Source organism: Takifugu flavidus, chromosome 6 (assembly GCF_003711565.1).
Source record: "Takifugu flavidus isolate HTHZ2018 chromosome 6, ASM371156v2, whole genome shotgun sequence".
In the NCBI taxonomy this organism is placed as follows: domain Eukaryota; kingdom Metazoa; phylum Chordata; class Actinopteri; order Tetraodontiformes; family Tetraodontidae; genus Takifugu; species Takifugu flavidus.
Window position 1 is genome coordinate 15,963,245 of NC_079525.1, and position 19,173 is coordinate 15,982,417.

Genomic DNA, 19,173 nt, shown 5'->3' on the forward strand with positions numbered 1-19,173 from the left:
CACACACGCACACCACACACACACACACCACACACACACACCACACACACACACACCACACACACACACCACACACATCAAGCTCCTCCTGGTGGGAGCTCGGAATCATGAGAGCGTTCCCAGGAGGAGCCGTCAGGTGATGCTCAACATGCAGGGAGAGAAAAGACGGTTTCACCATGTGAGGAAAACACCACCAACAAAAGTGCATCATCATCATTAATAATAATAATAATTAATAATAATAATTAATAATAAGTCAAAGATGAAAACAATACAGCCCAAAAAACACCAAGAAAAAATAAGATTCAGTGATTTTTATTATATTACACACACACACACACACACACACACACACACACACACACACACACGATTGTGTTTGTGGGTGTGTCTTTACTCCTCAAAAGTCTCATATTTTCCCCGACGACTGTGGACGAGGACGCGAGGCAGCCGTCAGGTTAGCGGCGCCGCGTTAGCACGTCCCATGTCCGTCCCAGCCGGGACACGTCCCATGTCCGTCCCCTGTCCGTCCCAGCCGGGACACGTCCCCTGTCCGTCCCAGCCGGGACACGTCCCCTGTCCGTCCCATGTCCGTCCCAGCCGGGACACGTCTCATGTCCGTCCCATGTCCGTCCCCTGTCCGTCCCAGCCGGGACACGTCTCAGGGATGAGGATGGGAGGTCCGGGTCAGCGTCCTCCCGACACCCCCGTGGTCCCGGAGCGTCGTCCACTCTCCCTCCTCCGTGGGTCTATTTCCGTTTGTGGCTCCGCTGCTCAAACGCAGGCGTCCGGAGCGCCGGGAGAGCAACAAAGTCCTTCTGGAAGCGCGAGTTGGGCGTCCTCTGTCTCTTCCTCTCCCCCTGCGTGGTGAAGAAGGCGTCCTGGAAACGCATGCTGGAAGCAGTGGACTGGAGGAGGAGACAGGAGGAGACAGGAGGAGGAGACAGGAGGAGGCAGGAGGAGGACAGGAGGAGGCAGGAGGAGGCAGGAGGAGGCAAGGAGGAGACAGGAGGAACAGGAGACAGGAGAGGAGGAGACAGGAGGAGACAGGAGGAGGAGACAGGAGGAGACAGGAGACAGGAGGAGACAGGAGCAGGCAGGAGACAGGAGGAGGAGACAGGGAGGAGGACAGGAGGAGACAGGAGGAGACAGGAGGACAGGAGAGGAGACAGGAGGAGACAGGAGAGGAGACAGGAGGAGACAGGAGGAGACAGGAGGAGGCAGGAGGAGACAGGAGGAGGAGGCAGGAGGAGACAGGAGAGGAGACAGGAGGAGCGGAGGAGACAGGAGGAGACAGGAGAGGGAGACAGAGGAGACAGGAGGAGACAGGGGAGGAGACAGGAGGAGACAGGAGAGGATGACAGGAGGAGGAGACAGGAGGAGACAGGAGAGGAGACAGGAGGAGGAGGAACAGGAGGAGACAGGGGAGGAGGGAGGGGACAGGAGGAGACAGGAGGAGGAGGACAGGAGGAGACAGGAGGAGCAGGAGGAGACAGGAGAGGAGACAGGAGGAGACAGGAGAGGAGACAGGAGGAGACAGGAGGAGGACAGGAGGAGGAGACAGGAGGAGACAGGAGAGGAGACAGGAGGAGACGGAGCAGACAGGAGGAGACAGGAGAGGAGACAGGAGGAAGGAGGAGACAGGAGACAGGAGGAGGAGACAGGAGGAGACACGGAGAGGAGACACAGGAGGAGACAGGGAGGAGACAGGAGGAGGAGACAGGAGGAGACAGGAGGAGGCAGGAGGAGGAGACAGGAGGAGGCAGGAGAGGAGACAGGAGGAGACAGGAGAGGAGACAGGAGGAGACAGGAGGAGGAGACAGGGACAGGAGGAGGAGACAGGAGGAGGAGACAGGAGGAGGAGACAGGAGGAGACAGGAGGAGGAGACAGGAGGAGGCAGGAGGCAGGAGGAGACAGGAGACAGGAGGAGGAGACAGGAGGAGACAGGAGGAGGAGACAGGAGGAGACAGGAGGAGACAGGAGAGGAGACAGGAGGAGGCAGGAGAGGAGACAGGAGGAGGCAGGAGGAGGAGACAGGAAGAGGAGACAGGAGGAGGAGACAGGAGGAGACAGGAGGAGGAGACAGGAAGAGGAGACAGGAGGAGGAGACAGGAGGAGACAGGAGAGGAGACAGGAGGAGGAGACAGGAGGAGACAGGAGGAGGGACGAGGAGGAGGAGACAGGAGGAGACAGGAGGAGGAGACAGGAGGAGGAGACAGGAGGAGACAGGAGGAGGCAGGAGGAGGAGACAGGAGGAGGCAGGAGAGGAGACAGGAGAGGAGACAGGAGGAGACAGGAGGAGACAGGAGACAGGAGGAGACAGGAGGAGGAGACAGGAGGAGACAGGAGGAGGAGACAAGAGGAGACAGCAGTGAGAACCTGCACACACCTGAGCTCAACGCCAGCGCGTCTACCTGCTACACAGGTGATTGCAGCGCGTCTACCTGCTACACAGTGATTGGCAGCGCGTCTACCTGCTACACAGGTGATTGGCAGCGCTCTACCTGCTACACATGTGTGTGGCAGCGCGTCTACCTGCTACACAGGTGATTGGCAGCGCGTCTACCTGCTACACAGGTGTGTGGCAGCGCGTCTACCTGCTACACAGGTGATTGGCAGCGCGTCTACCTGCTACACAGGTGTGTGGCAGCGCGTCTACCTGCTACAAAGCAGTGATTGGCAGCGCGTCTACCTGCTACACAGGTGTGTGCAGCGCGTCTACCTGCTACACAGGTGATTGGCAGCGCGTCTACCTGCTACACAGGTGATTGGCAGCGCGTCTACCTGCTACACAGGTGATTGGCAGCGCGTCTACCTGCTACACAGGTGTGTGGCTCAGCAAGTCTCATACTTACAAGCCTGCGTTTCACCTTTTTAGGCAGATCTTCGTCTAAAGTGTAGACGTCTTCTCTTTTCGCCAGCACCTGAGACCCGTCCTCAAACTCCACCTGAAACAGAACAGGAAGTGGGTCTCAGTCCTCTACACTGGACACCTGGACCTAACAAAACAGGAAGTGGATCTCAGTCCTCTACACTGGACACCTGGACCTAACAGAACAGGAAGTGGATCTCAGTCCTCTACACTGGACACCTGGACCTAACAGAACAGGAAGTGGGTCTCAGTCCTCTAATGGTGACGCTCGTTCACACATCCTGAGGGAACCATGTTGGTCCCGGTGAGACGGGTCAGAACCCCCAACTGGATTAAGAACAGTGGGGAAGCGTTGGCTCCCAGGGAAAATGTGGTGGGGGAAAAGTCCAACCGTGCACGTAAGAGCACGTCCACGTGCACAACGTGAAGGGAAGTCAAGGAAGTTTTCAGGCCCGGTTCTACCACCGACCCGACTTCCTCCCACGGGCCGGTTTTACCACCGACCCGACTTCCTCCCACGCCCGGTTCTACCACCGACCCGACTTCCTCCCACGGCCCGGTTCTACCCCACCGACCCGACTTCCTCCAGCCTGTGCGTCAGGTGCATCTGCCTGGAGCTCGTGGTGACGCCCACAAACTAAATAAAGCTTTAAGTGGAACCGGCACAACTGTGAATATTTCAGTGGGTTTGAATAATGCAGAGTGTCACCTCCTCCTTCCCTCGCTCTCTCCACTCATCTCCCTTCCTTCTTCACCTCCTTCCTCTTCACCTCCTTCCCTCGCTCTCTCACTCAGCCCCTTCCTTCTTCACCTTCCGGCCGCACTCGAGAAAGCACTCGCCAGGCAGACTCGGGACCGCCGGTTCGCCACCTCCTTCCCGCACGCTCTCCACGCATCGCCCCGGCCGACGGCGGGCCGGCCGGCTGGCAGCGAAGAGCCGGCCGAGCAGCGGCTACGCAGATGAAAGTCGGAGGAGGGGACTTCCTTCGGCACCGCCTTCCCGAAAACGCTCCACTCATTCTCCCTTCCTACTTCTTTCCTTCCTTCTTCACCTCCTCCTTCCCTCGCTCTCTCCACTCATCTCCCTTCCTTCTTCTTTCCTTCCTTCTTCACCTCCTTCCCTCGCTCTCTCCACTCATTCCCTTCCTTCTTCTCCTTCCTTCTTCACCTCCTCTCCTTCCCTCGCTCTCTCCACTCATCTCCCTTCCTTCTTCTTTCCTTCCTTCTTCACCTCCTTCCCTCGCCCTCTCCACTCATCTCCCTTCCTTCTTCTTTCCTTCCTTCTTCACCTCCTCTCCTTCCCTCGCTCTCACCACTCATCTCCCTTCCTCCTTCTTTACTTCTTCCACACCCTCAGTGGTTCTGGGTGGGGTCCGGGGTCCAGGTGACCCCAGAAAGGTCCTGATCCAGCTGCCACAAAAGGAGGTCGGAGGTGTTGCTCTCATACCTGGTACATGTAGGAGATGTTGGATCCCAGGTATTTGGCACCATAGAAGAGTCCATCTGGCCATTTCACCTGGACAGGTTCCCCGACTTCAGGAGGACCCAAGTGGACACAATCGCGACTCTAAAGGTGACAGAAGGCGTCTGTGAGTCTCCTGATGGAAGCAGAGGCTGAGATGAAGCCGGCGCTGCTGCGGAGCCCCACAGGGAGGAGCCTCACCACTATATCCTCAGGGTAGGTGTCATTGGAGAAGGAGCCATCATCAAACATGACCTCGTAGAAGGTCTGGGAGCTGATCTGAGTGACCCTTGAGCTGTAGTAGCGCAGGTTCTTGTGTTTGGAGATGACCGTCTGGCCCAGAGAGATGGAGGTTTGGCACGCTCGCTGCTTCTGAGCCGGTAGGAGAGACACAGGTGATCAGGGCACAACCGTTAGCCGTTAGCCGTTCCTGGAACTCGGTGGGGGGTTCATGGAGCAACTTACAGCCGAGGAGCTGCGTGGCTGGTGCCTGTGGCAGGTGATGGACACCACGTACGGCCAGTCGTCGGGCTCCATGACGACCCCGGCAGAGTGGGCGCAGGTCACGTGGAAGGAGGTGGGACACCGGCCACAGGAGCACTGGATGCAGGCGCCAGACGGCCGCTTTCCTGAGCAGCGCTTGCGACAGTAGATGCACCTCTGCAAACAGGAAGAGAGGGAGCGTGAGCGCCACCAAGTGGTGACTCCTGCAGGCCAACGGCCTAAAGATGCACCTGTGCTGCTCTCATCCATCCATCAATCACTGACGGAGCCACAATGAGGCGCTCTGATATCCTGAGGAGCCACTTAACTAAACACTGCTACTAACTAGGTTACAAGTTAGAACCCTAACCCAGAGAGATTCTATTTCCTCCATACGGTCGTCTCTCGGTCCATTAGAGCCCAAACTTCCACACAGCCGAACTTCAAATAACAGTTCGTTAAAATGGAATGGAGCGTTTCACTCAGTGAGACTTGAAGGTGCAACAAAGGAACCTCTCATTCAGAGCTCCCACAGGTGATTGACCCACTCTGGACCTCCAGCCGGTTCCCTGGTTCTGGTCTGAAGGTCTCGGGTATCTAACGCCAGTGATGAGCACTCGGCGTTCCCCGGAGCTGAACTAGAGCCGTTCCCATGACATCATCCACGGTGCCGCTGCAGCCTCCTTGTCCTGCTTTCTCCTGGACCACCAGCACTCAGGAGGTGCACGAACACACTTAGGCCTGCATTTTTAAAGCCCTCCCCTGGTTTCTGCCCCAGATGCCCCATCAAGCCTGTTCCCCTCCTGTGCTGTTAAAACCTGGGCGGCTCCTGCAGCGACGCGAGGGAGTGACGGCATCGTCCCGTTATAGCGCTGCTGCCCCCGTCCCCCCGTCCCCCCGTCCCTCCGTCCCCCCGTCCCTCCTTCCCCCCGTCCCTCCTTCCCCCCTTCCCCCCGTCCCTCCTGTTATAGCGCTGCTGCCCCTGTCCCCCCGTCCCCCCGTCCCTCCCTCCTTCCCTCCGTCCCTCCTTCCCCCCGTCCCTCTTCCCCCGTCCCTCCGTCCCTCTTCCCCCCGTCCCTCCTTCCCCCCGTCCCTCCTTCCTCCTTCCCCCCGTCCCTCTTCCCCCGTCCCTCCGTCCCCCCGTCCCTCCTTCCCCCCGTCCCTCCGTCCCCCCTTCCTCCGTCCCTCCGTCCCTCCTTCCCCCCGTCCCTCCTTCCCCACGTCCCTCCTTCCCCCGTCCCTCCTTCCCCCCCCCGTCCCTCCTTCCCCCCGTCCCTCCCACACTGTGAAAACGAATTAGAGTGAATCTTTGATCCCCAGTGACTGACAAAAGCTCTAACCCACCTGTGCTTTAAGGGGTCTCTGCTGCCCCCCTCCGGTTGCACCAGGTACTGCTCCGCGCCTGTCCTGGTGACTAGCATGGCCTACATTTTCAAGGCTTTTCCCAGAGCTCCTCTATTATGGACAGCAGCGAGCTGATGAACAAGCGGCCCGTCTTGTCCACGTATTGAGGCCAACGTGATAAGATTCTGACTGACGCGCATGCGTGTGTGTGTGTGTATTGGTATAAAAGTGTGTTTCGTGGTCCTGCTGTGAGAAGGACTGGCTTCATGGTGGATCTGTTGGTCTTCTTCAGCGTGAGCTAGTTTATGGGCTAACCCACTTTCCCCCGGCCCGTCCTCTCCGGGTGTACCGGGGTGGCTGTGGCGAGCCATGCGTTAAGAACATTCCCACAGTAAATTATGGATGCTCCGGCTACGTGTGAGTGTGTTTTGTACGATATTAAATTATGAATGTCCCAGGCTGCTGCAGGGCCAGTGGGTCCAACACAAGCACCAAATCACATGTTTAAAAACTGAACATTCAAAAGAGGACGTTTCTATATCCATGCTAATCTGTGACAGTCTGCGTCCTCATACACATGTGCATGTTTCTTTATTAACGATCCATGAAATATGCAAATAAATACCTACCAAATATTTGAATTAAATCATTAACTTGCCAACTATTTTAGAGAATATTTGAGGTTCTTTTTAGTTTTACGTCTAAATGTAGCTGATTCAGCAAACGTCTTAGACATGCACAAAACAGCTGCCCCCTGGAATGTCGATACAGTATTTTTAGTGGAAATCATTCAGCATTCCAAACACTGCTCGGTGTCCGGATCAAACTGGCGTCCCACAGAATTGGACCTTCTTCCCCAGGCTCTCCCTGTGCTAACACTGCCCCAAGGACAACTGCTGAGGCCGCCTGGACCAGAAACCTGGCTGAAGTCTGGGGGACAGGTGAAGGACACAGGTGAGCAGCAACGGTGGCCGACCGGGGTCAAATCCCCAATATCAGCTGACTAATCCCAAGAAGGGCCGCGCCTATTTCATGGTACCTGGTGGACCATGGTTCTTGATAGCTTCCACCTTATCATTCGTAGCGGCCCTTTGCTTCCCCAGTTGCTATCCCAGGTTCCTGCTGTGCCCACTCACACTTGTTCAGCACCGATCCAGCTCTCCGTACCTTCCCAAGGACCAGCGATAGATGCTGACCATGCTCTTCCCAGGTGTCGCTGAATACTCCCACGCCGTGTAGGTATAGGCGCTGCAGCAGAAACTAGCGAGCTTGGCTTCGCATACAGGGCACACGAAGCCTTGTGGCCTGGCTGCTGACAGCAGAAACAAACCAGGTCCAAGCTCCGAGCTGCTCCCCCGGCCCTGAAGGCCTGGAGGGCTGGAGGTGCCAATCGGTAAATTCTGCATAAGCGGCTCCTTTTTCCCACCAGGATAAACACATTTTTCTGAATTTGATTGGATATTCACGCCACCAGAGGGCGTTCGAGCAGCGCCAGCAGAGGCTGAAGAGCTAGTGCAAGGCGGCGGGGACGTTTGCGTGGCGCTATGGCGTACGGTCGCCATCGGTCATTTTATCTAGATAATGCAACAGATTCCAGTGTGAAGCAGCGTGAAAGTGCTGGTGTCTGCAGCAGAGCGCTAACGACAATAGCAACGTGTCAGCTCTCTTGTTAACCACGCCCACACAACAGATGCACACACATAACTACACAATTACAGCCACCCACACGCACACAGCCCTACACCCCCCCCGACACCCACCAACCAGTGTTTAATTATCCAGCTGTGATTGCAGACATGTTCATCTCACATTGTTAATTAGAACGATGAAGACTTCATTAATTAGACTGTGCCGGTCCTCAAGGACCTGGGAATTCCAGAACTCCGTCTGGATGTGTTTGTGTGTCCTCACCAGTTTATATCTCTGCATCGGGACTCTGCTGGTGTCAATGGGACCTCTGCTGGCTTCATTGGTGAACCTCACCTCTGGCAACGCTACTGCACACATCACATGAGCCCACCTAAATGCACCAAACACAAACAAACGTGCACATAATGATGATTAGATAGGAAATGAATCTGGCTGAGAGGATCGAGCAGAGATAATCACAGAACAAAAAGCTGTCCTCACTTGTCATTGTGGGTTCTCTTTAGTGCTCCACCTCTGAGGTTACAAAGACAGCATTCCTATGGGAAGCAATGAAATTCCATCAACTCTAGCCATCAAACATGCTAATTATTAGCATGGTGCTTTTTCCCCCTGCACCATCTACTGTTACTCTCTTTTGCTCCTACTCACACTTTTAAAGAGAGAACCATATGTGAGGAGATTAGAAGTGAACTTTAAGGAATAACAACACCATACTGAAGCTACAATAACGGGAAAAATGAGGATTTTGGAAGCTGTGTGGTTGATTGATCAATAATACGACTGAGTGCCGTGGACGGCAAAGACTTGACAAGTGTGTACTTCATGGCTCTGACATATGCCTGTAAAATGGAAACCTTTCCACACATGCCATATATTTGTTAAAACCCCCACTAGTGTTTCTGACCCCCCACTAATGCAGTCAAAAGTGGGATTATCACTTTACTAATTCGGTTTGTTGACTGTGCAAGTATCAAATCTACAAGTTGTGGAGCAATCGGAAGACGTGGAACTCCGACTTACTGCCGTGAAAACTCCTTCCCTGCAGCGATCGCAGGACCACTGTTTGCCGACGTCATTTGCAGCAACTCCATAGCAACCTGGACAAATGGATCAACAGGATATGGTCGCTGATAGTGTCAATCACTCAGATGTAACTGAACAAGGTGCTGGAAACAGACAGAATTGAGTCCCGTTCCCAGTAAACAGCAGGCTGACGGAGGGGGAACGTCCACAGCCACAGACGTTCCACAGATTAGAAAACAGAAAGCTGCGCTTGTGTCACGGAGACGTGCACATTATTGCAGACCCAGGGAAATTTGAGCCAGTGTGTGTGTGTGCAAAGGAATGATTGTGGTAAAGCCAGAAAAAAAGTTGGAAGAACCAGAGGTTCCATAAGGTGGTATGAAGAACAACTAAATCCACTTAACGCGTGGCTCCTGTTTGTGTCCTGAACATTTCTGTAAGAATTATTGCTAAAGAGAACATTAAATGGGTTCGTAGGGGCCTGAGTGGAGAAGCAGAAGGTTCTCGGGTCAAAGGTCAGTGTGGACAACACATGGGAGGTGTTTTGGTAGCAGGGGAAGGTTCCAGGACGGGTACAAGATGTACCCCCCAGCAAAGGCTCACACAGGGGCCTGAAATGAGCTGGGGGAAAGGAAAATGGTCAGGAAGAGAATTTAAAGACAAAAATAACATTATTCTAAAGGTGTAAGGTAAGAAGGTTAAACCTAGAAGCAGAGCGAGGAGCATGGTTATTCTACAATCGTTGTTCCACAATCGTTGTTCTACAATCGTTGTTCTACAATCGTTCTACAATAGTTGTTCCACAATAGTTGTTCTACAATCGTTGTTCTACAATCGTTCTACAATAGTGTTCCACAATAGTTGTTCTACAATAGTTGTTCCACAATAGTTGTTCCACAATAGTTGTTCTGGATGCTTTCGTTCTGGTCTCATGGTACTGACGGTAATGACGTTCTCTGTATCTGTGGCCCGTCTGTCCGTCCCAGGAGAGGGGTCAGCACCTGTGGGTCCTTCAGGCTCGTGTTCTGACCCACTTCCAGGCTGGTGAGGTTGGAAAATACCAGCTCCTCAGAAGGAAAACGGTGGCGGCAGTGAAGCAGGAGGGGCTGAAAGTGACTGGTCACGCTCTGGATTTGGGACAGAGGAGGAAGCGCATGTGCGTGTGTGCAGGAGCCCGGCTGGGAGGGGGAGATACTGGCCGAATGTGTAGCGAGTGTTGTAGCGAGAGTGTGTAGCGAGTGTGTAGCGAGTGTGTTCTGTCTGCACGTCTGGTGGAACAGAAAATCTCCTGGGTGTTTAAAGAGGGTGTGAGAGAACTAGCTGGGGTTTGGGTCAGGATGAGCATGTGGTGAACACATTTAAGTGATGGGGGAACCCAAAGAGAGGGAATAAAGGTTCTAACGCTGCCAGTCAGGACTGAAACCTGGTGACCCTCTGATGACGATGCTGAAGAGACACTGAGCATCAGAGCTTTGATGCTGAAGAGACACTGAGCATCAGAGCTTTGATGCTGAAGAGACACTCAGCATCAGAGCTTTGATGTGAAGAGACACTCAGCATCAGAGCTTTGATGCTGAAGAGACACTCAGCATCAGAGCTTTGATGTTGAAGAGACACTCGGCATCAGAGCTTTGATGTTGAAGAGACACTCGGCATCAGAGCTTTGATGTTGAAGAGACACTCGGCATCAGAGCTTTGATGTTGAAGAGACACTCGGCATCAGAGCTTTGATGTTGAAGAGACACTCGGCATCAGAGCTTTGATGTTGAAGAGACACTCGGCATCAGAGCTTTGATGCTGAAGAGACACTCGGCATCAGAGCTTTGATGTTGAAGAGACACTCGGCATCAGAGCTTTGATGCTGAAGAGACACTCGGCATCAGAGCTTTGACGCTGAAGAGGCACTCGGCATCAGAGCTTTGATGTGGCGTCACCCCACAGATTCCTGCAGGTGTCCAGGTAAGATCCCTCACTGCTTCAGATACCTACTTGCATGGACCTGCAGACAACAGCCCTGGCAGGTGAGCAGCGGGGAGGTGCCATCTTCTTGCAGCAGAGGGTTGGTGGGAGTCGGGGGACAGTTTTGCTCCCGGAAGGAAAAGCAGATCTCTGGGATTAGGGGCTTGGTCCTTCTCAGACCACTATGGGGAGCCTCAGGTACCTCCGCTGGAGAGGAAGACTCGGGGAAGTCATTAGCTGACAGGACACCATCATCTGCTTTGTCCTCAGGCTGCAAAAAATAAAATAAAAATGCATCGGGCCCTATAGAGGATCCTTCACCAAAGCTTTTTCCCAAAATGCAACAGGTGGCGGATTACTGATGCATCACTTAACAACTCACTGCTTTCTACAAATGCACCAAACACAGTTTTTCTTTCCATTGTAGAGCTGTGGGGGCTTGAGAGCACATTACATGCGTCTCCCTTTTGTGTCGCTGTACCTGATAATAAGGCATGAAGAGCGTGCACACGGCACAGTGAGGCTGCAGCGTGGCCACGTGAGCGTTGTACTCTCTCTCTGCAGGAAAGCAGCTCCTCCTGCTCTGCCACAGGTAGACGAGGGGCTTGGCCCACGCTTCCATCTCATGCTCCCCCCCCTCCTCTGCAGGGTTAGCATCAGGGGGCTCTAAACAGAAACGGACCAATGTTTACTGCACGTTTAATGGAACGCTGCTTCTTTTATTAAAACCGCTCAGGATGCAGATGGTTTCCTGGTTGTTCTGTAACTGTGACATCAAAACAGTCCATGAAATGACACACTTCAATTAGCTGCAGCACAGGTGAAGCTAGTCCCTGGTTGATGAGGAGGCCCACCTGTCTTTGAAGGGAACTAACAAGTGTGGAGTGGAGTCTGAGCTCCAGCTCCGTTCAGCCCTGTTCATGTGAATATGACCTCTCTGGGGTGACAGGACTTATGGTCCGTCATTGTGAGCGAGCGTAAAGTGTTAAGGCGTGAGCGTGCGTGCGCGTGCGTGCGTGCGTGAGCGTGCGTCAGCCTACCATCATCGCTGGCAGCCTGCTGCTTGACTGCAGTGGGCACAGCTCTTGCAGTCGGTTTCCTGAGTGGGTGCCGCCAGCTTTTAGTGGCCCTCTTCAACGACAGTCCAGGGTACTTTAACAGACATGCAGGATCCACAATGAGTATTATCTGTAACATTTGAGCAACAGACCACGCATGCTGTTGCACGAGTGAGCACTTACGGCACAAATCTCCCCCGGTTCCAGACCCAACTCGGGACACTGGTAGTTGTGATGGAAGGCTTCCTCCACCTCCTCCTCATCAGTCAAGTCACTGCTTTCCTCTTCCCTGACATTACAGTGTTCCTCTGGCTCCTCGGCATCAGATGCTCCTTCTTCCAGGTCGGATCCTTCCTCGTGGTGCTCTCCTCCTCTCACCAGTGCTGAAACAACAGTCCCTGATTGGAGAATCTCCCCTTCCTCCATCTTCCTTCCCAGTTCTGTGCACAGGGAAAGGGCCTCAGACCCTTCCGCTTCCCTTCTGTGGAGTTCATAATCTCCACAAAGCCCCAGTGGCTCCGCAGTCCCAACTGAAACCAGGGAGGTGGGTTCCAGCTGGGCCCAGGTGAGAGGCCTGCCCTCCTCTTCCTGATTCCCCGACAGATGGAGCTCACGTTCCGAGCTCTCCAGATCTGTGACCTCTTTGCACTGGGGTTCAGTCCAAATAGTGTAGGGTAAGGGGTCAGAAGACGTGAAGTCAGAAGACAGTTCAGGGTTCAGGCTCTGGATGAGCACTGCAGGACTGTGGGAATTTAAGTTTCTCCATATGCTGCTGGAAAATGGCTTGGGCTCAATGTAAGTGGCGGAGGAAGAGCAATGCGAGTATGTTGGGGGGGGGTGAAGTTCTAAAGCCGAGTGACTGACAGCTTCAGCACCTAATGAAGGTGGGGAAGGGTTATTGGCTGAGGCACTATTCAAGAGAGAAGCAGCAGCGCTGCGACTCAGCACATCCACTGTGGGACCCAGGTGCTCCAGCTTATCTGTGTTTGTGAGCTTGGATGAGACGTAGTCCTGCTCTGATGGTGGCGTCTTGTCCTGAACGGGCCGGTGGGGAGGAACGCCCCCCTGTTCGGTGCAGACCCTTTTTGTTTCGGTGTGTCCAGTTTCTGCAGCACCATCAGGCTTGTTTAGCACGTCGTGCACATCACCAGGTGCTGCTCGTGTGTGACACTGGCAGTTACATTAGCTGGGTTTCCATGCGAGCTAGACGTGGCTAATGCTAAATGCCAGCTGTTGGCATGTTCTGACTTCACGCCGTCAGAATGGTCATCTTCCCGTTTGGCTGCGTGGGAAGACAGAGAGCCAGCTGGCACCTCGCGCTGAAGAACAGGTGCGATCTGGTTGCTACAAGATGTTAGCCTTGAGACAGCGGGTATCCCGTCGTGAGCTGGGGTAAGAGAGGGCATCTCTTGAGTCAGTACAGGGGGTAAAAGACAGATGCTGGGCTTATCTTCTGCCTCTGGGCTGAGTAATGGCATATCAATGCTGTTCATTTGTAAAAGAGGAGGGAAAATGTTTTCTTCGCTGCTATTTTGTTCTAAACTACAATCACGTCTGGAGGGAGAGAGTGTGTGAGGTGGTGGGGAACTACCCCCCCCTACTGGCTCAGGTTGGAGCTTGTGCAGAAGTGCCTCTGTTTTGCACCGTTTGGAATCACAGACTGCGTCACTTGGGTCTGGCTCAGCAGCGCTGGGACCGCTCTCAGGACCCGTGTCCACACTGTCCTCAGAGTTTGGAGTTTGGCTGGAAGTATCCTGCCTCCTGGATGTTTGCGTTGCAGAGTCAGAGGGACCCGAGCACACCTCGCTGTCCCAAGTGCCCGTTGTGTGGAAAACCACCTGCAGCGTTTGGTCTTCCGGAGTGGGAATCCTGATGAGGCCGTCCTGAGATGTTGGGAGGTCTTGCTGTTCGTGAGAGGATCGCTGCTCTTCATTAGTTCCAGGATGCAGCGGGGTGGCCTTGGACCACTGCCCTGGGACTTCAGCGGTCCTGTTCATCTCCCCTGAGCCACGGAAGAGGTCGGGGTCGGGGTCGGGGCCGGGGCCGGGGCCGGGGCGGGGCCGGGGCCGGGGTCGGGGTCGGGGCCGGGGCCGGGGTCGGGGTCGGGGCCGGGGCCGGGGTCGGGGTCGGGGTCCGTCTCTGCTGTTGGGTCAGTCTTCACTGGTGAAGAGCTGTGCAGGAGCTCTTTATTGGAACGTCTCACAGAATCACCCTCTACGCGGTTTACCTTCACCACACACATCTGTCTGCACGCACCTGTTGAAGACAAAGATCCAAATGTGAAACGTACCATCGTAAAACAGCAGAAAGAACGACGATAAATCCTCCCACAGACGTCTCGGCACTCTCCAGATCAAAGTAAGAGCTGAAAAGCTTTACAGGCCATCAGAGGTTCCTACCGGAGAAGTGGCTGTGCGACGAGCTGGAATCCTTCTCTTTGTCCTCCTCCCTGCAGGTGGACCTCACCGCAGCTTTTCTCACCTTGGGCCCAGAAGAACCGCCCAGGCCTTTCTTACTGCTGCCCAACACTGGGCCCCCATCCAGGCCAACGGGCTCTTCGGTTGTTCTGAGGCGTTTGGAGCGCAAACAAGAGTGTGTGCTTCTGGAGGGGAACAAACTGCATGAGAACTGAGCCACAGGCCTGATCATTAGTCAGCCAGTCGTACCCCTTATTGGTGTGTCTGGACTTTCTCCGTCTCTGCAGCCAGCTCTGCAGCTCCGGCGTGGTACCAGGGGTGGGATGGGTGTGGTCAATAGGCATCGAGTCCTTGCCTTGCATCCAGGTAGCATAGCGATCAGGTTGAAAAAGCTTTACAAAGGGTTCCATGGATATTTTAACCATGTCTTTACTACAAGTACACTGGAGGAGAAACACAGAAGAACAGGTTGCCTCGCTTGTGTTGCAGCTTTGTGCAGGTTGTTGCTTTACTTTAAATTTAGCAGCCGCCTCTGTTCAAACATGAAAGATCATGGCAGTGAAGTCTACCTGTGTAGCCACCTTGCCGTAGTCTATCCAGCGCACAGTGGCAAAATTTGTGGATTCGGCACAGTTGAAACCATGATTAAAACCAGCATGGTAGCCGTAAGGAAAGGTGATCATGAACTCTCCGGTTTCCTGAGTAATCTGGGATGGAGAGAGAAGCGGAGTAGCTACAACACCTGGTCAGGGACAAGCAACGGAAACTAAACCCATGGGCTTAAAAGGTCGTCAGTCCCAAACGTTGGAAACATAGACTCACCTTATCAAAGGGAATGCCGTACTTCTTTAGAATTGATGGAGAGATCAGCGTCATCTTGTGTCGGAGAAAAGCCTCACACACCTTAGAACTGTTGGGAAAGAAGCCTGAGGAAGGGGCACGCACACGCACACACACACACACACACACGCACGCACACACACACACACAGACACACACACACACACAGACACACACACACACAGACACACACACACACACACACACACACACACACCTTTCAGTAATGGCCGTCACACACATTTGCTGCCAAACAAAGGTTGGTCAGGTGGATCCATAATGAGGTTCCCAGCACGATCTTCCCGTGCGCTCTACTCGTGCGCTCTACTCGTGCGCTCTACCCGTGCGCTCTACCCGTGCGCTCTACTCGTGCGCTCTACCGTGCGCTCTACTCGTGCGCTCTACCCGTGCACGTTTCCTTTCCAACTTGCCACTCAGCGAAGGTGTCAGCCGTTTTGGACCAGCTGTTGTGGTTGGAGCTAATTTCCTCACTACAACTCTTCCTAATTATCCCAACGGTGATTACTGAAGTCAGGGCTAATCTCATCCAGGAGGGGAACACAGAGGAGGGGGGAAGGTTCGGCTACCTGCTGCCAGCCGCTCCAGCCTCTTGCCATGTTCCGGAGGGATGGCGTACCTGTGAAGAGAGAGACATGCAGCTGTCTGTCTGTCCGTCTGAGAGGATACGTGCACTCCAACTCTGTGGCATCAATAACGACATTTCAATTAACCCGTGCTCTTAATTGACTCCCTCGGCTCATATTTTCTGTATCACTGGTGTATATTTAACAGAAACATACAATGGAATGAAATCATAGTTTCCACTGAGGTATTGAGGCAGAGTAGGTCTGAGCAGCAGCCTGAGGGCTGCAGCATTTCTCCCATCAGCCAAGAGGAGCGGCGGGGGAGGGGCGGCCCAGAGGGAACCGCAGGTACAGGTGACACGGGGGGGTTGGAGGGGACTGAGGAGGGGGCAGAGATATGCCTCTTTAAGCTGCTTCCCTTCAGGGACCAGGTGTCAACATAGCAGCAAGATAAAAGTGCAGCTGCGCGCGCGTGTGTGTGTGTGTGTGTGTGTGTGTGTGTGTGAGAGAACAGGGGTAGGGGTGTGGGGGCTAGTTTTTGTCACTGAGCCCTGCAGGGTGCCAGGACTCACTGCTCTCTTGCTGTATTCTAAAGAATCCTCCATCACAACTTAAAACTAAATGCATCTGGTTCCCGTGTGATCGGGATGTTGTCACCCGTCTCTCCTGCAGCACAACATTTAGAACACACACACACACACACACACCAGTCATGTGACTCTCTGCTTCACCCCCCCCCCCAACACACTCATAACCTGCTGCCCCACACACACCAGGACTTGGGCTCTCCAAAGTGGAGGTAGTTGATGCTGTACAGGTCCATGTCTTCCGTGTGCCAGGAGAAGGTTGTCTTCCACATGCCAAAGTAGAGGTAAGGAGTGTTGACCCCTTGGATGGAAACACCACAGTCCTCTTCGATCACATCCAGGATGGAGTTCAGGTGGCCAATGTTCCACTCTTCTACCCCCTGGACCAATCAAAGCAAGAGTTAGCGTCTAATGTTCTGCAAGGTCGGCGCGGTAAGGAGCAGAAAGCCGGTCACCTCGTCGTAAAGGCTGCCGCTCACGTCCGCGCCGTAAATAGGTGAGACGAACGTGAGGTTCTTCCAGTATTTCCGTTCCAGGTCTTCATAATTCAGGTAGCGCGGCGTGCAGTACCTGCAACGACATCCTCAATTAGAGTCTGACTTTAACGAGGCTGTGCTACAGCCATGCAACAAGCACGTCTGCGCAGGTCCAGCTGGGTCTGGATCTGCCCCCCGTCCCGAACTTTGTAGGGGTCTCCACAAACTCGCTGGAATGAGGTTACTGAGAAAAATTCCACATCCGGCACTAAAATGTGATCCGACTCGATGCTGTGAGCCCCGATTAGATGGTGTCATTAGCCACTTAAAGACGGGCGTTTTAGCAGCTTTAGCATGAATGAAGCAGCTGTAGAACACTCACATGTCACTGTTGGCCAGTCGCCTGAACTCCTGCACGCTGAGGGGCTTTTTCTGGATGTTATACTGGGTGAAAAGCCCCGACTGACCCGCTACCATCTGCTGGATGGGGGCATCTATCATCAAATCGTCTATGTCGTCGTAGGTACGCCGCGGCTTCCAGCCCTTTGGAGGAATCACCTGAGGAAGACAGAACCTCTTATTTGAATGCCTCTGCTGTAGGGATAGTCCACCCCCCCCCCACGATGTGACGTGGCGTCTGCCATACCTTAGCGAGACCTGCTCGATGTGCCCCCTGAGACTCCATATAGACCAGGTACTGGTTGAAGTCCCTGAACTCTTCCATAGTGGGCCGGAAGGTCATAATCTTGCAGGTGGGGTTTGCAGGGGTAAACACCTCTGCAGCCGCCATCCTGCCAGGAAAACAGCCCCTGGTGGGGGAACATGGACACGCATGAAGGAGACACCTTTACACCGGCTAAGCTGGCAGAAAGGGGCAGTTTTGGGGGTGTATTGAAAAGAAACAGCACGTGTTCCGGTAGGCTGCTGGTCGTGAGAGTGACCACTAGATGGGGGTAGAGGCGCGACACACGTCTGTGCCACTGCTCCGCGGCACCAGCGCGCTTTTGGCGTGTTTTTGTCCCATCCAACCATCCCATCGGAACTCTGCCTTCACCCGGGGTTCAAACAAAGGAGCGATGGCCCGGACGAAGCCCAACGCTCTTCCCTTATGTGGACCGTGTCCCCGCAAACCACAGTATAATGGCGAGCTGTGCGGTTATATAACAGCTCTCCAGGACGTTCGTAAAGAGAAACCAGCTTATGTTTAGACGCGTATTTATAGCCGGACGCCTTGTTTTGTTTTAACACTTTACAAGATCACTTTTTTTCCAGTTTTGTTTGAGGCTCCGTGTGACCACATGCATTATTTAATAGTTCCGAGTGAAATTTTAAACTCGGTTTGAAATAAATGCCAGCGTCGCCAAATGAGCCTGGCAGATCTTTGTTGTCTGTCAGAGCTGCTAACTGTTAACTAGCCTACGTTTTGTTTTGATGCACAGCAATGGCTGCATAGCACAACTTGTTAGCTCCCCCGGCTAACTATCTCAGATTTAACACGCCCGAGCTGCTCCTTTTCTTGTTTGGTAAATGCCCATAATGTGAGGAGACATCGCAATAAAGACTCATTTAAAGAAAGGCTCAGTTACACTAAGCTAACTATCACGTTAGCTAACTTCACAGCGGTCGGGTCGGCGGTTTAAATGTCCCCGGTCGGCGGCTACACAGGCCCGCAGCCGCACAACTGTTGGGGGCTAAACCCGAACCTGCAGCCGTTCGGCACCGCAGGCGTCGGCAGCAGAAACACCGTGTAGAATAACAGCAACATATCAGCTAATGGCGGAGGCAGGAGCCAGATCCAAGTTAATTCGGTAGCGCTAACATTTAGCTGCTCGGCTAACGCCACAGAACGACCGTCACTTTCTGCTAAACTACCAACAACGACCCGTAGTTCACCTCACTTTCTGGGAGTAATTCTGCTCTTTATCCCGTCCTGGCCCGTCCAGCTGGTTCACATGACAGCTGCTGCGGCTCTGACGGGACCGGGATCCGTCCCCCACCGGCTGGGATCCGCTTCCACTCTGCGTCAGTGGATCGTGGACGGGGATCCATGCACTTTGGGATCGGCGAATCTTCCAGAATCCACGCAGTGATCGACGTGCAGAGCCTCGTCCAATGGGAACGGAGATCGCTTTAATCAAAAGAACAAAACAACAGAAACTCGGCGCAAATGCGAGACAATAAAACGCTTTTTATTTTTTTTATTGCTAGAAACATCGGGACAAACTCGCCTTTATTGATTAAATCCCTCCGAACCCTCTAATATAGAACTTTAATATCCATGCCTGAAGTTCTCCGCACTGTAATTGGTCGATTATTATTTATTGGGATTTTTTTCAGTCCGTTTAATTAAAATGGTTACAAACAGCGATGAGAACCTGCGTTGTTTTTTTCTGCACGTTTTTAATGCGCATTTATAA

At 53.6% G+C, this 19,173-nt stretch overlaps 1 protein-coding gene and 1 long non-coding RNA gene across 2 annotated transcripts; both read right to left on the reverse strand.

Annotated features, from left to right (window-relative positions):
- Positions 1 to 299: 299 nt before the first annotated feature.
- kdm4c (lysine (K)-specific demethylase 4C) lies at positions 300 to 19,137 on the reverse strand. The gene is given in 24 exon segments (XM_057035762.1): positions 300 to 908; positions 2,857 to 2,949; positions 4,321 to 4,440; positions 4,537 to 4,707; positions 4,801 to 4,995; positions 8,074 to 8,182; positions 8,293 to 8,348; positions 8,833 to 8,909; positions 10,825 to 11,065; positions 11,276 to 11,460; positions 11,835 to 11,946; positions 12,036 to 13,009; positions 13,012 to 13,868; positions 13,964 to 14,108; positions 14,252 to 14,454; positions 14,519 to 14,712; positions 14,839 to 14,976; positions 15,092 to 15,195; positions 15,697 to 15,746; positions 16,467 to 16,660; positions 16,736 to 16,850; positions 17,139 to 17,314; positions 17,403 to 17,565; positions 18,655 to 19,137. Coding segments are annotated over 23 exon segments (4,812 nt in total). The 5' UTR covers positions 17,547 to 17,565; positions 18,655 to 19,137; the 3' UTR covers positions 300 to 749.
- Positions 2,956 to 4,310, reverse strand: LOC130527353 (uncharacterized). Its single transcript, XR_008950992.1, has 3 exons — positions 4,042 to 4,310; positions 3,906 to 3,986; positions 2,956 to 3,635 (listed from the first exon to the last, which is right to left on the reverse strand). It is a non-coding gene; the product is annotated as an uncharacterized LOC130527353 (long non-coding RNA).
- Positions 19,138 to 19,173: the final 36 nt, after the last annotated feature.